The sequence below is a fragment of the Perca flavescens genome, chromosome 9 (assembly GCF_004354835.1).
Source record: "Perca flavescens isolate YP-PL-M2 chromosome 9, PFLA_1.0, whole genome shotgun sequence".
In the NCBI taxonomy this organism is placed as follows: Eukaryota; Metazoa; Chordata; class Actinopteri; order Perciformes; family Percidae; genus Perca; species Perca flavescens.
This window is the reverse complement of record NC_041339.1, coordinates 29,578,742-29,596,241: the sequence shown is the minus strand read 5'-3', so window position 1 is coordinate 29,596,241 and position 17,500 is coordinate 29,578,742. Positions and strand designations below refer to the sequence as shown.

At 39.4% G+C, this 17,500-nt stretch overlaps 1 protein-coding gene across 2 annotated transcripts in view; it reads right to left on the bottom strand.

Annotated features, from left to right (window-relative positions):
* Positions 1-17,500, bottom strand: part of LOC114561748 (disks large homolog 1) — a 125,024-nt gene that overhangs the window by 11,040 nt on the left and 96,484 nt on the right. For both annotated transcript variants that reach the window (XM_028587833.1, XM_028587834.1), the window contains exons 14-16: positions 17,456-17,500; positions 6,832-7,014; positions 2,370-2,433 (exon numbers count right to left, since the gene is read on the bottom strand). The exon at positions 17,456-17,500 is cut by the window's right edge and continues 70 nt beyond it. In XM_028587833.1, coding sequence (XP_028443634.1) covers positions 2,370-2,433; positions 6,832-7,014; positions 17,456-17,500 — 292 coding nt within the window. The remainder of the gene's footprint in view (positions 1-2,369; positions 2,434-6,831; positions 7,015-17,455) is intronic.

The following is a 17,500-nucleotide window of genomic DNA, read 5'->3' as shown; positions in this document are numbered from 1 at the left end:
ACTCTTAAAATCTAGTGCTAATTAAACGATATTTGTGAATATTTATGTGATATTAGTAGTAGCAGTGACTTGTTACTTTTTCCCGATAAAAATTAAGCCATTAAAATGGAGTAATCAGAATATTTCCTCATCAACAAAGACCATAATGACTGACTGGATGACTAATGTAATAATAAGAAGGAATAATCGTCTCAACATCAGTGCAACAGTTTGTCCATCCACCTTTACGTCTCTCTAAATTAGCTTTTTAAACAGATACAGCTCATTCAGAATGCTGATGCTCAAGCTACACTGGCTTTCTATGTTAAAGAATTTACAATAAATTATGCATTTAATATCACTTATGAAATTATTAAATCGTACTGACAGTACTGTATATATACCTGTCTGTAATACTTCTGTAGAGCTAAAGCATTTGATCCTAGGTGGATCCTGTTGAATTAATTCATTTTCCATATCTTTACCATATGTTAATGTTATTTGTACCGGTCATAGTGCTTCAATTCTTCTGAAACCCACTCATGGTCGTACTTTTCATTTCTGCACTTTTCATTTCTGCACATTGTAGTGCGTAGGATTGATTGAGTATGTGATAAACAAACGTGATTTGATTTGATTTAAGGGTTGTTGCTCTCGCATTGAGACAGCTTAAATGAGAAATGGAAGAAAGGTTTACGATCAATGTGTGGAAGAATTGTGTCCACTCTGATTTTTTGAACAGCACGGTTATATATATATAATTGAGTAGACAAGTGGAAAAACACTTTCCTCTCCAAATAACACAATGTCAAACCTCCTACTGCACCTGGTTTAACAGCATCTCAACACATCAGTTCTGTTTTCATCTGAGGACTGAAGCTCCATGGAAAGGTATTATTAAGAGTTTCACACAGTGGTGTAATCTAGTCTATTGTAGTGAGTATACTGTGATTTTTCCCCCCCAACCTCATTCTCGCCCGTGTCCCAGAGCGACAACCCCATACATTTTGCTTTTCCACCTTTCATTTTTGACAGGACAGCTAGGTGAGAAAGGGGAGAGAGAGGGGAAAGACATGCGGGAAATTGTCACAGGCCGGATTCGAACCCTGGACCCCTGCGTCGAGGCATAAACCTCTCAGTATATGTGCGCCTGCTCTACCACTGACCCAACCCGGCCACAACCCCATACATTTTTTTGTAACGTTACTGCGTATAGCATCAGCCTCATCTGGCTCATTTTCTGTAGTTTCTGTAACGTAACCGTCGTTTGTACAGAGAGTCTGGCCCTTATTAGAAATTATTTGGTCTGGCCACTCTCCATTGACAAGTGTTAACTTCCTTGAAGGCGGGTACCCTGTTGAAGTTAAAAAACTATTGGATCTGCCCAGAGCCACTCTGGATCTGCCATAACCAATCGCTAACGTTTGATCATGAAGTCGGCTTAGCATTGCTAGCGTTCACCTTAGCCTACTCCTTCACCACTAACAGAGCGAGCTGGAAAATCTAACTTTTCCCAAACCCCGTGGGGAGGAGGGCCACAACATCATGGCCACCAACAAAACTCAGCAAAGATTGTTCTTGCTCGGCGCTTTAACTTCTGGATATTCGGCAGCGTTGCCACAACGGATCAAATGGGTTCCCTAACCCTTCTTTCTCCGCCGCCATTACGGAACTACAACTCAAACTAGCGCACAACCTCAACGTCATCGTTCTCAGCCAGAGAAAACCTGCAAATATACCGCAAACCCAGACGACGTACTGAAGGAAAATTAAAATTGAACGGAAGTACGTAGGGGGGCGGAGCCAGGCTAACTGTCTGCTGCAGTGTCACCCGAAAGCTGCAGTAGCTTCAGGGGCAGGCTTACCAAAATAATGAGAGTGTAGTTTGAGTTGGCTTTCATTTCATATATCTACTTTAGTGATTCACATTAGTTAATTTCATGTTTCCACAGAGAATGACCGCCAAGCAACTGTGTTGTTGTTCCTAGGTGACTCGCAACACAGACAGGGGAAATTTATGACCAAAACGTTACATTACCTCACGCTTTTGAAAGTGGATATATGGAAATTCTTGACCTTTTCTAGTGGGTATAAGGTTTATACCTGCGTATCACGTAGACTACCCCAGTTGTCTACGTGACCCCACATTGTATTCATGTTTTATGTTGCTAATTGTTTAATAATTGTTTAAAATTGTTAATGTTATAGATGAAAAGGGAGGATGGTTATTTCTGCTGCATTCATCTGTCCTACTACTATACTCATTTGAGTAATGAACACCATGCTGGTTAGTGCACCAACAACCAATAAGGTTAACTGTAATGTGACTTTTGTGACCTTTGAGAGGACCAAACATCGTTTTAAGGTTCATAAATCAGGTTGCTACTCACCGATCTGTCCTGAGACCTCGTCACTCTGACCATCTTTAACCTCGACCTCTCCTTTTTCTCTGCCCTGTGAGATTAAAAGACACAAAAATAAAACAAAAAAACATTAAGAGGAATTCATTTCTCTTTCATGCATTCAAATCAGCACAAACATCACAGTTTGGAAGGAAGCGAAGACATGTAGCTTCTCTGTCACAGGATATGGTGTATAGGGAAAGATTTGAGACAAAAATATCTGAAACGTTAAACAAATCAGGCATTGATCCTTGGGACTTTCTTCATGCATGTCAGACATTATTCATTGCAAAACACTGCCTACACAACAGTAATTGCTCACAGTAAAATAATGGGGGTTTAACCAGGCAAATGTGAACTGTATTTGATCTCCTCGAAGTACTTTAACAGTCAGATCTTTTCACATCCAAAAAATATACAAACAAAGCCAAAATATCACATAATGTCCATTTATTCCAAAAGTGATTTAATAGTTTCCTACAAGTGTTTTTGGATATATCTTGTCTATAAGCAGCACTATGAGATTATGGGATTTTTGAATAGTAATGAGAGGCAGCTGTTTGAATTTTTCGACTTTTTCATTCAGATATTATGTAACTTAGGGTAGTAACAACACTTTCTCCTCATAGAGCAAGGGTGGAGAGCAAACCTTTTTGATTGTAGGCCGAAAACCAAAAAGTACAAGGAGTCACAGGCCAAACAATAGTAAATGCATAGTTTTCAACCAGTTCCACTGCAATGAAATCAGCGTTTCTAGAACAGAAAACCCCATATCAAAATAACTACGCAACACTATACAGATTAACGTTGGCCATTACAGTTGGTTATTGGTGTGCCCACACATTACAAAAAGTATTTCTGTATCTGCTGCTCCTAAATTTTATTTGAATGAATTCATTACTTAAAAACTCTAATACAGTGCATGACCTAAGTGCCCACTTAAAATAGTATGGTGTTATGTGTTAATCTGTAAATAAATTCAGTTAAAACAGGCAGAACAGGCAGACAATTCCATATATTGGTTTCTGTTCATGGCCTTAGAGATGACGGTGCTATGTGTAAATCTGCAAGTCTATTATTAGTAAGATGCAGACTAACAAGCACAGCTAAATTTCAAAATGAAAGTGTTCAAAAAAGTCAACGCTTTCTGAAATTTTCAGCACTCACTCGCTATCTTTTGTCTGTTTGGTTCCACCATGTTCATGTTTTTATCAAGTATTCAATATTTTTAGGTCAAGTAGTTGTTAAAGATGGGAGGGACATCTAGTGTTTGAACTAGGATGTGCAATGTACACACAGTACAATGTATCAGAAATATGCCCTATTTTTAAAAATCCACCCCTGACCATTTAAAAACGAGCAGCGGGATGCAGATTGCCCAGGAACCGTAGTTTGGCCACCCCTGTCATAGAGGGTTCTGCTTGCTCCTGCTAAGGAGACAGCTTTGTCTGCAAAGTTAAAATTTAGATTTGTCAATTCCTGTGCAGGGCCTCTTCCTGCTGGTGATTAGGGTTGGGTACCTTTCGCATCTGAACCAATACCACTACTTTTTCGGTACTTTCCCTCTGTAATTACAAAAAATTATTTCAGTTGTAAAAATAATTCCAAACCTATTTACTTAGAACATTACACGTTATTTATTTAGAATATTTTACACTGAAAGAAATTAAACAAAAATAAAAATAAAACCCCTTCCTCTCTCCTCCCAAACCCATCCCTACAACCTATTAAATTGAAAAATTATTCATTTCTTACTCACTGTAACTTTTATTCTTGTATTATTGTGACTGTTTTATTTTCATCATGACCGTTTTTAATTGCTCTTTAATGTTTCATGTAAAGCACTTTTAGGAAAGGTACTGTAGAAATAAAGTCAGTCAGTCCCCAGGGCACAGAAACCACCGTTGTGTCTTCTCGTCTCAGAGGAAGTGTAATGTCAACAGCTCCGACTGCTTTCGGCTCGCCATTAATATCATATCACAGTGAAAGGTGTCTGTGTGAAGTTTTGAAAAACTGTAACCACACTTGAAACTGCTTTATTGGCATTGCCGTGACTCACTGTGACTTCAACAAAACTGCAGAGCCGACGTAGTTTGCTCCGTCCGCACCTCTGCGTCCGACACGGACCTCTACTCTCTGTCAACATGCAGAGAGGACAGATAAGCTTGCGCTTACTCTCAGGTACCAAAATTTGGCACCATTTGATTTAACGTGAACCAATACTCGGTAGTACCGGTAAAAGTACCGGGTTCAGTACCCAACCCTACTGATAATCACATGCAACGCTAGAATTTCAATTCAGGTTCTCCGTTGAAGCAGCTCATTTTATTGCTAAGCTGAAAAGCCAGATGTGTTTTTATCCAAAGCTTTTAGCCTCCTAATGTCTGTAAAACAACTGTCACCAAAAACAGACCAGGGACATCGAGGTCCACAGCAAAAATTAAACAATAAAGGAACACCATTAGACTGCAGGTTATTCTAATTTTTTAATCCCTGGTGACAGCTGGGCTCTGAAAGGCTTTAAAACCCAACAATACCTTCACCGGAGCATGTTCACTCTCCTGCATCAGCACATTCCAGTAGCTATTACTTGAGATGGAGAGGAGACGGGAGGTGTGGGGATAAGAGGAGCGGAGGATGAGTTAGCGAAGAAGGAAGAGGAGAGGAGGGACTAGAGTGGAGAGGGTAAAACAGAACAAAAAAAGAGAAGATAAGGAAGAGAGGACAGAAGAACAGTAGAGGAGGAAGAAGTGGGCGAGGAGGAGGATGACAGAAGGGGACTAAGGAAGAGGAGAGGCAGTGAAGAAAAGGAGAAGGGGAAAAGGAGAGGATGACGAGTGGGTGGAGGAGAAAGAGGAAGGGGAAGGAATTTTTAGAAGGAGGAGAGGATGGAGGAAAGGGAGAGAAGGCGGGTGAAACAGAATAAGGAGCAGAAGAAAGAGGTGGAGGAGACAAGGAGGAGAAGAGGAAGGGAGATAGAGGGGAGTGTAGTAGAGGAGGAAATGAGGAGAGGAAAAGAGAAGGAGGGTGGATGAGAAGCAGGTGGAGGACATAGAGGGGAAGAGGAGAGGGAGAGGGGAGCCAGGCAGGAAATAAAGTATAAATTAAATTAAAGTTATATAAAGAATAAAAAAGCTGCTTATTTCAATAATTAACTTCATATATTAGACCTCATACCACTCTAATAATCAATAATTGATCAACACTCTTCTCCCACAGCTTTTACACCTATATTATATGATCCTGTATTCAATGCCTCCTCTTTTAATAGCCAAACCTCTGGTGGCTATACTCTGATATCTTCTTTAATACTTGTTTTTCTATAATAAGTAAAGTTCTGTTATTTTTTATAATCTATAACTCAGTTATTCTATTACCCCTAATGCACCAGCCTCTAACACCCAGCTTCTATTCTAACACCTCCGTCTATTAATACCCCACTGTCTAAACCCCTGACAATCTCTACATCCATCACTCTATATATTTCCATTCGCTCACTCCCACTCATCCTTGTTGCCTCTAATCCATCATTCTTCTTATTCGCTTTCATCTTAACACTTCCATACTTTCCACATCCCTCCATCCTCGTCACCTCTCTCCATGTCACCGACGGGCTCGTTCTAAATCGTCATCTCTTCCCACCTCGGAAACCTATCAACATCTGTCTGTCACCTCCTCCACTGGGAAAAAAAGAAGTGAGGTGAGAGGAAGGAGTTTCCACCACGGGTTTACAATCAGCAGATTCTAAATAATGATGATGTTTGCAGCAAAAAATCACACGCCAACTAAAACTGAAACCAATTTGAAACTCTCCACCACTGAGAGCTGTCCTGGACCGGAAAAAGGTAAGAGGAGAATGAGAAGAGGAGAAAAGAAGGAGAGGATAGGAGGGAATGAGAGGAACAGGTGCAGTGCAAGAGAAAGAGGAGAAGGAGAAGAAAGAGGGGACAAGGAGGAGGATGAGAGGAGAGTACAAGGAGGAGAGAAGAGGTAATGGGGGGGGAGGAGGGAAAAGCAGTGAAAAAGAAAGAGGTTTCTCATCTTGTTCAGCATCTTGCCCAGGGACACTTTGACATGGGACTGCAGGGCCAGGGGAATCAAACCATCAACCTTCCGATTGGCAGGCAATCGCTCTACCACTGAGCCACAGCTGCCCACCACAGCCAAAAAGCGATACTAACTTCGCTCTTGGGAAATAAAGGTGGATTCATGGGTGGAGGTTTTCCAAATACTACAGAAAAGAGGCGGCAGCAGCAAGTAACAGACAGGAGTAGCTAAGCAGAGCACTGACGGCTTGAGTGCATTGTCATGATTTGATGATTAAGAAATAGATATACTGTGTGCTGCAGTGAGAGGAGTCAGTTTACTCAGCTAACTGCCTGAACTAGCTCACAGACTTCAAATAAAATCAGCTGCCCACTCCCATCCAAAACCATTTGAAGTCTCTGACCTCCTGCGGCTGGGGATGACTCCGACTTCAGGGCAGTTTGGAGGTGGGGGGCTGAGGTGACGGGCGGGCCACCACTCCTCTTCGCCAGCACTGCTCACATGGAGAACATCCCCGAAATGAAATGGCAGGGCCTGATTGGGAGCGCTCAGATCTGGCGCACTTCCGTCGTAGTCGAACAACGCTCTGCAGACAGCCAGACAGAAAAAAAACAAGCATACAGATTTAGTCAAAAATTCACAAAAAATACTCAATTGCAGTGTGACAAGAGAATCTGCTGGAGGGGACACAAACAGATTTGTGATTCATTTAGTGACTGATGATTTAATGCTTCTTGTTTTGCATTGTCCTAAGTATGAAACCACCAAACACAGCAAGAAATGTCATAAATGTCACTATATATTTTATATCCTTAATCCAATTTGTCCTGATGCCTTTCACATTTCTCTCAACTATTGCCAACATCTTGACTGCTATAATAAACACTTAAATAAAACAAACTGACAAGACAGATAGACAGTGTTGCAGTAAATAAAATCCAAAACAGCTGAGGACTGCTTTCCTACAGTAGTAATTTATGCCCTTGTCTGTGTGTACATGCCTCTGTGTGTGTGTGTGTGTGTTTGTGTGTGCAGTTGTACACATCTGTCTGCGCGAATGTCAGTGTGTTTAGTGCAATTGTGTGCGTATGTTGTGTGTGTGTGTGTGTGTCTGAACGGTGACCACAGAGTTCCAAACCTGTCCAGAGGGAAAAGACCTGGAAAAGTAGGCCAGCAATGTGTGTGTGTGTGTGTGTGTGTGTGTGTGTGTGTGTGTGTGTGTGTGTGTGTGTGTGTGCGTGCAAAGGAACTAGAGCTGAAATAACTGGCATCCCCTAAAGTCCCTACTGCCTTCATCAATAAAACAGAACATAGACAGGGAAGGAGAAACTGAGAGAGAAAATCATCAGACAGAGAGGTAGACAGAGAGTCTGACATCAGTACGAAAAAACACAACCTCGTGTTTTATTGATGTTAGATTAAAGATGAGAAAAGTAACCTTCACAAGGTGCATTATATATTTAGCTGGCTGCTAAAATGTGACTTGGTGATCTTTAAACCAGATCAAACTGGTGGCAACTGGTCTAAGTTATTAGCAGGGAGCGCCAGGACCACCAGGCACCATGGCCAGTAACAGATTATTTTACAGGTATGTTTTTTCCTGATAATTCTTGAAATTTTACTAGAAAAAAATGGGGTGTGGTACTAATTACAGGAAAAAAAAATCCTCCAAATAAAAAAATAAAAATAATACACTGTCCATTCCCTCTACAATAACACGTTAAGTTTTTCGGATATGATGCCCCTGTCAGCACGCAATGGCATAATTTGTCTGTGGCACGAATCACTGTTGAAAAAAAAATCTGTTTGATGATGCGGCAACACTATTGTTAACCTTGGTTAGGTTTCAGAAAAAAAAAAAAAAACTTGTTTAGGTCTAGTGAAAGATTGTGGTTAGACTACATTGCTTAGGTCTGGGTATGAGTGCAAACATGTAAAAAGTAGTATTGTATTATGTTATGTATAAAATAGGTATTCTGCTGTGATCAGAATATCATTAGATCAGATGGCAATTATTTCTGTGTCTTTACATGTATTTCTCTTTATTGCATTCAAATGTATTTTTGATTTTGTATGTCTACATTTGTGTTATGTCCTTTGGTTGTGGTTTTTATATAAGCTGTTACAGGTTTCTACCACACCCTCACATGTATTTTTGTATTTCTTTAATGTAATTAGTTTTTTATGTTCTGTGAAACAAATAAACTAAAACTAAATATACCAAAATATTGGTACTGAATCAGCAGTTTCACAACTTAGTGAGACATTTAGAGATGTTTCGGTATTATAAGAAATTAAAATGTTCTAAATTAGTAAAGGACATAAGAAAAGGAGACGGCATGTGAAAGGTTACAGGACATACAAGAGATATGAAGTGGAGGGTACATTTACATTAGTGGGTCCACAGATACATACAAGAGTAAATAAAGGGCAGCTGTTAGATGTGAGTATATAAATAACCTGATAGAAGAAAACAAACAAGAAGGCTCTCATTTTAGGAGTTTCGCACATCCCAAATGATTTTTGCAGCAGCCAGGTTACACTGATGGATAGTGTGTGGTATTATTAAGGCCACAGCTATGTAAATGTAACTCCAAATCAATTACCTGTTCTCAGTATTAAAGTCAATTCAATTCCTATATGGGATCTTCTGAAATCTGATTACGAGAGTGAAGGAACACAGGAATTGCTGAAGTGCTTTAGACTGGCCTAATACCGTGTGTGTGTGTGTGTGTGTGTGTGTGTGTGTGTGTGTGTGTGTGTGTGTGTGTGTGTGTGTGTGTGTGTGTCTTAACCTGTTGACATATCTGTGGACATTTGTATAATCAAATAGCATAGTAGTGCTGGCTTACTGTATTGAAATTCAACATGTCCCTCAAATTTCATAGTACTGCGGTTTATGTGCAATAAATTGAAATGTTTTGAAGTGGCAGCATGTGAAAGGTTACAAGAAATGCTGTAAAGAAGGTGCAGGGCTGCATTTACATTAGTGGGTCCACAGATACATACAGTAAAGGGCAACTGATGTGAGTAAATAAATAACATTCCTTTCCTTCATTATGTCACCAAGAGAGAAATATGAAGTACAGTTTAAAAAAAATGAGTTCCACAAATCCCAAATGGATTTTTTTTAGCAAGGTTACCCTAATGGATCGTTTATTACTAAGGCCACATGTACATGTAACTCTAAATTAAATACCAGCGGTCAGTATTACAGGCATTTTAATTCCTATGTGGGAATCTCTGAAATCCAATTACTCGAGTGAAGGAACACAGTAATTACTGCAGTGTAACAGAAACACCTGGTCATCTTTTACACCTTTTCATAGTGAGTGCTTTTTTGCACAGCCAAAAATATTGTTCAAACTGCATTGTGTTTTAACTTTTCACTGAATACTTGTATAAGATTAATGCAAACATGGACTTTATTTCAGTGGTGAATATGCAGGGTAATTCACTGGAATGCGACCGTAGGATCATTCAAAACAATAAGTAAGTAATAGTTTTGTAACTGTTCTTTTATTTATACTGCATGCTGAACTTTTGCTATTATCATATTATAAATCTGATAAAATATAATATATTATCAGAATAAAAGTCAGACCACATTCAAACAACTTACTCAAAAAAGCCCCTGAGCAATTTAAAAGCATATTATTCAGTTTCAAAAAACAAATATCACCAAACATTTTGGTTGAATAAAATGCATTGAAATAGATATCTGCACTAAAGTACAGCAGATATTGGTTTATTTCTTCAGTGCATAGTGAGACCCGAGTCTAAGCCGCCATACAGCCCTCAAAACACCAATCAATGCATCATGCAAATTGTTTGACCATAACATATCAGGTCTGTTAGCAATTTACCTTACTTTATATTTGTCTGCTCTTATAGCAAATAAATCCTAATATGTACAATATGCAGCTGCATGAATAAAATACTAAAAAAATGAAAAGACTTTGTAGCTATCCCTGCCTTTCCAGGTGGATCTTTGCGCAGTATATTACAATGCCAAGCTATTGAGCCACACACACACGCACGCACACACCTGGACAATCGTACATATGTCACCTTGCCTCAGTGACATTTCCTCTGGGAAAAGGTTAGTCTTCTTACACACACACACACACACACACACACACACACACACACACACACACACACACACACACACACACACACACCCTCAGCACCAGACAGCCCCAATCTGTCACGCACAAACAGCCTTGCCTCGACCAATCAGTTGCCAGTCTGAGCCCTCCATTTTCCTATTTCATGCTGATTGGTCATTTTTGTGCAGTAACCAGATACAGGAACTTCATTATATTCAGCTGCAAATATGGCTTGACCCCAAAAAAATTCTAACAAAAGATTTTTCAGTGGTTTACAGTAGTATCAGATGTACTTAAAAACATACTAAAAGTTTACCAAAGTTTGACTTCAAGAAAGGCCCCATTTTCAAAATGGCGGCCGCCAGGTCCTTAAAAAGACCATTACTACTTTGTATTCCTATTACACCATGAATACTGGTACCTTATACATGTTTTAGCCATGTAATATTCTAATTAGCATATTTGTATGATAAATAACTGATTACAAGCACAATTATATATATATTAAAGCAATTGGTTACAAGCATATTTATGCAAAAAATAAGGGCAAATACAATTACAATTTAATAATAAAATTTCCCTTAAGTAATTGCATATTTCTCATATCGTTTTGCCTAGTGTTGGTGGTTTCTGTCCATTAGCTCCCTTCTGATGAACCTCTACCACATCAGAGCCATCTCTTAAGTTTTTACAGCAAATGGGGCAAGTTTCTTGGTTTACAACAATGTGACTCATGGTCAAAATTGCATTTGGAGTGTACTTTTTCCTCAAGCTAATCCAACAATGTCATCCTCTCTTAATACACTCACATTGTTGGCCTTTGTCATGTGTTAGAAATCTTTCAAATGTTCTTTTGATACCCCCATAAAATGACACTAAGACATTTGTGCTGTAATATACGCTACCGGTCAAAGGTTTTAGAACACCCCAATCTTTTTAGTTTTTTATTGAAATTTTAGCAGTTCAAGTCCAATGAATAGCTTGAAATGGTACAAAGGTAAGTGGTGAACTGCCTGAGGTTAAAAAAAAGTAAGGTTACCCAAAACTGAAAAATAATGTACATTTCAGTATTTTACAAAAAGGCCTTTTTCAGGGAACAAGAAATGGGTAAACAATGTAAAGCTGTTCTGCAGCAATGGAGGTTGATCAAGCTTTGAAAGTTGGTGCTACCAATTCCCACAGGTGTTCCAACTTGTCTGGATTACTTACAACCCCCTCTGTTTGTATAAAAGTATTGTTGGAACACACTGTGGTACCGTACCCTCATGAGCATTATTTGAACAGTATTGTACTGCAGAAAGTAGTGTGTTGCTATAAAAATGGCGGGAAAAAGGCAATTAACAATGGAAGAGAGACAGACCATCATAACACTTAAGAATGTTGGTCTTTCCTACAGAGAAATTGCGAAGAAAGTCAAGGTGTCAGTGAGTACAGTATTCTTCACCATCAAAAGGCACTTAGAAACTGGGGGAAACTGTGACAGGAAGAGGTCTGGCAGACCCAAAGCCACAACAGAATCAGAAGACAAGTTTCTGAGAGTCAGCAGCTTGCGTGATAGGCGGCTCACAGGACAACAGCTTCAAGCACAGCTTAATAGTGGTCGTAATAAGCAAGTCTCAGTTTCAACTGTAAAGAGAAGACTTGGAGCTGCAGGTTTGATAGGTCGAGTTGCAGCAAGAAAGCCATTGCTAAGACGTCAGAATAAGAAAAAGAGGCTTGCCTGGGCCAAGAAACACTGCCAATGGACTACTAAAGACTGGAAGAAGGTGTTATGGACTGATTAATCAAAATTTGAAATCTTCGGTTCATCACGCAGGATTTTTGTACGCCGTTGAGTAGGCGAAATGATGGTTCCTCAGTGTGTGACATCAACTGTCTAACATGGAGGAGAAAGCATGATGGTCTGGGGCTGTTTTGCTGGATCCAGGGTCGGTGATTTGTACAGAATGAAAAGCACCCTGAACCAAAACGGCTACCACAGCATTTTGCAGCGCCATGCAGTACCCTCTGGTATGCACCTAGTTGGTCAGGGGTTCATCCTACAGCAAGATAATGACCCAAAACATAAGTCCAAGCTATGCCAGAACTACCTTAGCAAAAAAGAACAAGATGGTAAGCTTAAAAACATGGAGTGGCCAGCACTGTCACCCCATTGATTCTGGTTTGGGATGAACTGGACAGAAAAGTGAAAGCAAAGCAACCTACAAGTGCCACACATTCATGGGAACTTCTGCAATAGAGTTGGGAAGAACTTTCTGAAGAATATTTGGTTTCCATTGTAGAAAGAATGCCACGAGTGTGTTCAGCTGTTATATCTGCCAAAGGGGGCTACTTTGATGAGTATATCAAATATTTAGAATACATTTTGGTTTATAAATTGATTCCATGATTTCTCTTTTAACTTAAATTGTTCATTTTTTCTATTCTTTCATTTCAGAGTACAATAAGACATTGAACTGCATGAATTTCAATAAAAACCTGGAAAAATTGGGGTGTTCTAAAACTTTTGACCAGTAGCGTATATTTTTTTCTTTTCTTTTTTTCTTCTTTTTTTTGTTTTTACCCACCACACGTAATATAGGAGTTCTGAAGGTTCAGGTACCATGGAGACAGGAGGCTTCACCTGTTGCCAGACTGAGGGAAAATAACTGTTCCCAGTGAGCAGGGATGTGGTTTGGGCTGGGCAATATATCAATATTATATCGATATCATGATATAAGACTTGATATTGTCTTAGATTTTGGATATCGTAATATGGCATAAGTGTCTTCTCCTGGTTTTAAAGGCTGTATTACGGTAAAGTGATGTCATTTTCTGAACTTACCAGACTGTTCTTGCTGTTCTATTAATTGCCTTTTCCCCACTTAGTCATTATGTCCACATTACTGAAGATTATTTATCTAAAATCTAAGCGTGAAGATATTTTGTTAAAGCACCAATTGTCGACCCTAGAATATCGCCTCAATATCAATATCGAGATATTTGGTCAAGAATATCGTGATATCTGATTTTCTCCATATCGCCCAGCCCTAGGTGTGGTGGTGGTAAAAGTAATTTAAGTTACTTTTGGGTGGAATAACTTTTACATTGAATGTTAAGTCTGTGTTTTAGCAAAGAAAGGGTATGTGTCCAAAAAGGCGTACTGAATAGGAGTTTCATGACATAGGCTAAATCGTTTACATCTCTGGTTTACCCCAAAAAAGATAATACTTTACAGTAATCACACTAAATGTATTCCATAAGTATGTCATCATGTCAGTGCAATTTAGACAAGTCCAATGGATTCATAGACCCAGAAAACATGTGGTTAGACACCAAGATTACTTGGCTAGGTCAAATAATGAGTTAGGATATTTTGAGGGCTTCCTGCCAATCTTGGACGCCATCTTGAAAATTACACTTTTATAGTGGTCAAACTTTGGTAAACTTTTAGTATGTTATTAAGGACACCTAATACTAAAGAAAAACAGCTGAGAAACCTTTTGTTAGAATAGTTTTAGGGTTAGGTGTTTTTTTTCATATATGCAGCCACCTATTACAACAGTGATTTATTATGTGGGCTGTTGGGGAGGTTTAATTCATTATTCTATATAACCTTGAAATGATCATGGCCTGGTTTTGACAAAACTCTGAAGAACGTTGTCATTAAGCTCCATTATTAAGTCCACAATTATACAGTCAGGTACAGAGTGCTCTGTTTTATAACATGCTAGCAGCGTGGCTCAAGAGATGCCAACATAGGCGTCTCCACCATGTTGGACCAGACTGAAACATCTCAACGACTATTGGCATGACATTTTGTCCAGAAATCCATGGTCCCTTTAGGACGAATAGTAATAACACCTTGTCTAGTGTTATTATCAAGTCAGAATTTTTATTTGTCCAATATTTTGGATTTTGAACAAATACCTGCAAAAGTAATATTGTGTGGTTTCTGTATTATGTGTTTAAGACGAATTAGCAAATGTTAGCATGCTAAAATGCTTTGTATCAACTCATCTGGCAATGGCTCGAATATAACGGACATTCATTAAAATAAATTGTTGCACACTATAGGTTTAAATTTGCCTTAAAATACTATAATCTTCCTCTTTTTTTGCAAAAAATGTAGTTATAGCTAAATAAACTTAATAAACTAAAAACGTTCATTATTATTGCACCATTTCACTCAAATGCAGCAAATGTTTTTCAGCATATCAAAACAATCAATGTGTAAATATGCTAATGCGGGCTTCTTCTGATTTAATCAAATGAGCAGTGGACACGCCATTTCTCCTCACTTTAAAGATTAGATCGGGCCCAAAAAATCAAGCCCAACCCTACCCGAGCCCGTGCACGTTGTGTCCGAGCCCGGCCCGGCCCGACACATTAACTGTAATCATGAGCCCGAGCCCGATTTAAAGCAGACAGTTTTTTAATACGTGGGCCGTTATACCTGATGTTCTCAACTACAATTCTGAGTTGTTTGAACTACAGAAATCTGTTTAGAATTATCTTAATGAATAATGCAACAAGGACGAATGTATGTAGGCTAAACAGTGTTGTTTGTTTATTCAGAATGGAATGGATCACAAATGGATCCAAATGAAGAAATGTAAAAAAAAACAAAAAAAAACTCAATAACGCGATCAAGGCAGCAACATAATCAAAGCCGTGGAACCATATAGGAGACTTTCTTGCCTCAATCACCTAATTAATACTGTCCTTTGCCACGACGCACTGACCGACAACGCGCCGGACATAGGAGAGACCATATCTGCTGCTAAAGGACTCGTGAGATATCTCAAACAATCTGGCCTGGTTGCGCAATTAACAAAGACAGTGCTACAGACGGGTGAAACACGATTTAGCACAGTTTACCTTACACTCAAGTCAGTGCAGGACATCTACCCAGAGCTACGGGAGAAGCTGGAGAGGCATAGCTTTCTCCCCACCCAATTAGGCTAATAAAGTAATGATTAAAAAAAACACAAATGCTTGATCAAGGGCCCTGCCCGGCCCGGCCCGAGGACAGTGGCGGGAAATATCGTGCACAGTGGGTGCATGCTTAATTTATGCTAATGATAGTTATGCCTATGGGTGACTACTTAAAAATTTACTAAGGGTGACGGCAAGCAGCTGCAATGTCTCCTCATATTTTTCTATGAAATCTATAGTTCACAAAGGGGATGGTCCATTTTTTTGGTGGGTATGCCAAGTAGGTCATTCAAGGATTTACAAAGCATTGTGGGTCCGCAGGTGCTGGCTAGAACACACTCGTAACAATGTAATAAAAAGAATCATATTTCAGTCACATATTCAATAAAAATCAATCAACTTGTCCCACCGTCAGTCTGATAAATCTCTGACACTTGTTGGACTACAGATTCCAGAGAGCTGAATGTGACCTTTGGCCTCTAGCTGCCTGTACAGAGTCTGAGCCCAGCCCTGCTGTGTTTGTGACTCAGTCTGTGAGAGAGGTGACTCTGTTCCAGCAGCTGCCTTTTCCTTCCAGGCCACTTGCACACAGTTTAGGTCAGATTTTCCTTTCATGCTTGGACCAGATATAGAAACAAACACTGAATGTTTTGGTGCTCATTTCTCAAACCTAAGGTGATGTTACAGGCACAAGAGTATGTCACAATGTCAACCAAGAGCCAGTTTAGGTTTATTAGTCATGACTGGGACACTCTTCACAGTTTACTACTTACTAATTTAAAAAAATCCTCTATAAGACATCTAGATATCTTTAACTCTTGCTCCTTTTTGTGTGCAAGACTGTCAAAATAAATTCAAATTGTTCTTGTTCTTGAACCCTTGAGATTGAAATTCTGACCTAAGCCTCTTCTGAAATGGCACTCTTTGTTAACAATCAAATAGTCAGAATTACTCCAACTGATAATGGAGCAAGCCTACAAAATGCCAAAATGGTAAAAATGTTAGATTGTTCTCACCCTTTTCCTTTAAAAGTATCTTGTTGCACAATAAGCAACTATTGATAGTGGGCTCTTGATGTGGTTTACACAGATATAATTGTGAGGCTTTGTGTTTCTAAATGACTGTCAAAGTTCAATGAATATTTAACCGGATGTCATCCCAAACAATGTAACCCTCCTCTGGGTCAGTGTTCAAGCCGCTGCTTGTTATAGGCGTAACCCCTGACACAACTCCAACAGTCTGCCTGTATTCATAAAAATTCATCGTGCCTTCTCCCTCTTTGACTGCTCATTGGAGTCACTTTTATTCATCCAAGAGTGAAATACACATCTAGAAAAACTTGAAATGTTTCAAATTCAAATTACAGACTGTGGCTGATATTTGCTCTCCAACAACAAATGTTTTGAAGTCATTTTCAGTTGAAGCTTAACCAATACAACCTTAAAATGTTTCCTAAAGCCAAACCAGTGAAATAAATCATTAGTGTGATCATTACAGCTGCTTTTCCGGTCTTTGTTTTCCATTGTATTGATCTTCCAAGAGCTTCAATGTGACTTATCTGGACCCAGCAACCTAGCATTTAATCAATACTTCTGTGATTCTTGTGAAGATCTCAAAAGTGTAGTCGGATTAGGACTGACACTGCTTCTGGGCTCTGCATTGGAAAGTAAGGATAGACGGGGTGATTCAGAGAAGCCTGAACAACCAGGACAGGCAAGGACAAGAGGACAGAGAAACACACACACACACACACACACACACACACACACACACACACACACACAGAAAATCAAGTTGACAGGCAATGGATGTGTTTGTGTGTTCGACAGTATTTGCCAGACAGATCTAATTGTGATTTTAAACGTGATAACCTCTCTTTCAGCATCTCACACACACAAAACGTCAAGCAGATAGCCGAGATAAGACCTTATAATAGTTGTGTCACACCGAAGGACACTAGACAATCAGTCAACTCTGACCGCTGTGTGTTTGTGTTACCTGACGTAAAGCGTGCGTTTCTGTGTGGAGCGGAGCGACGTGGAG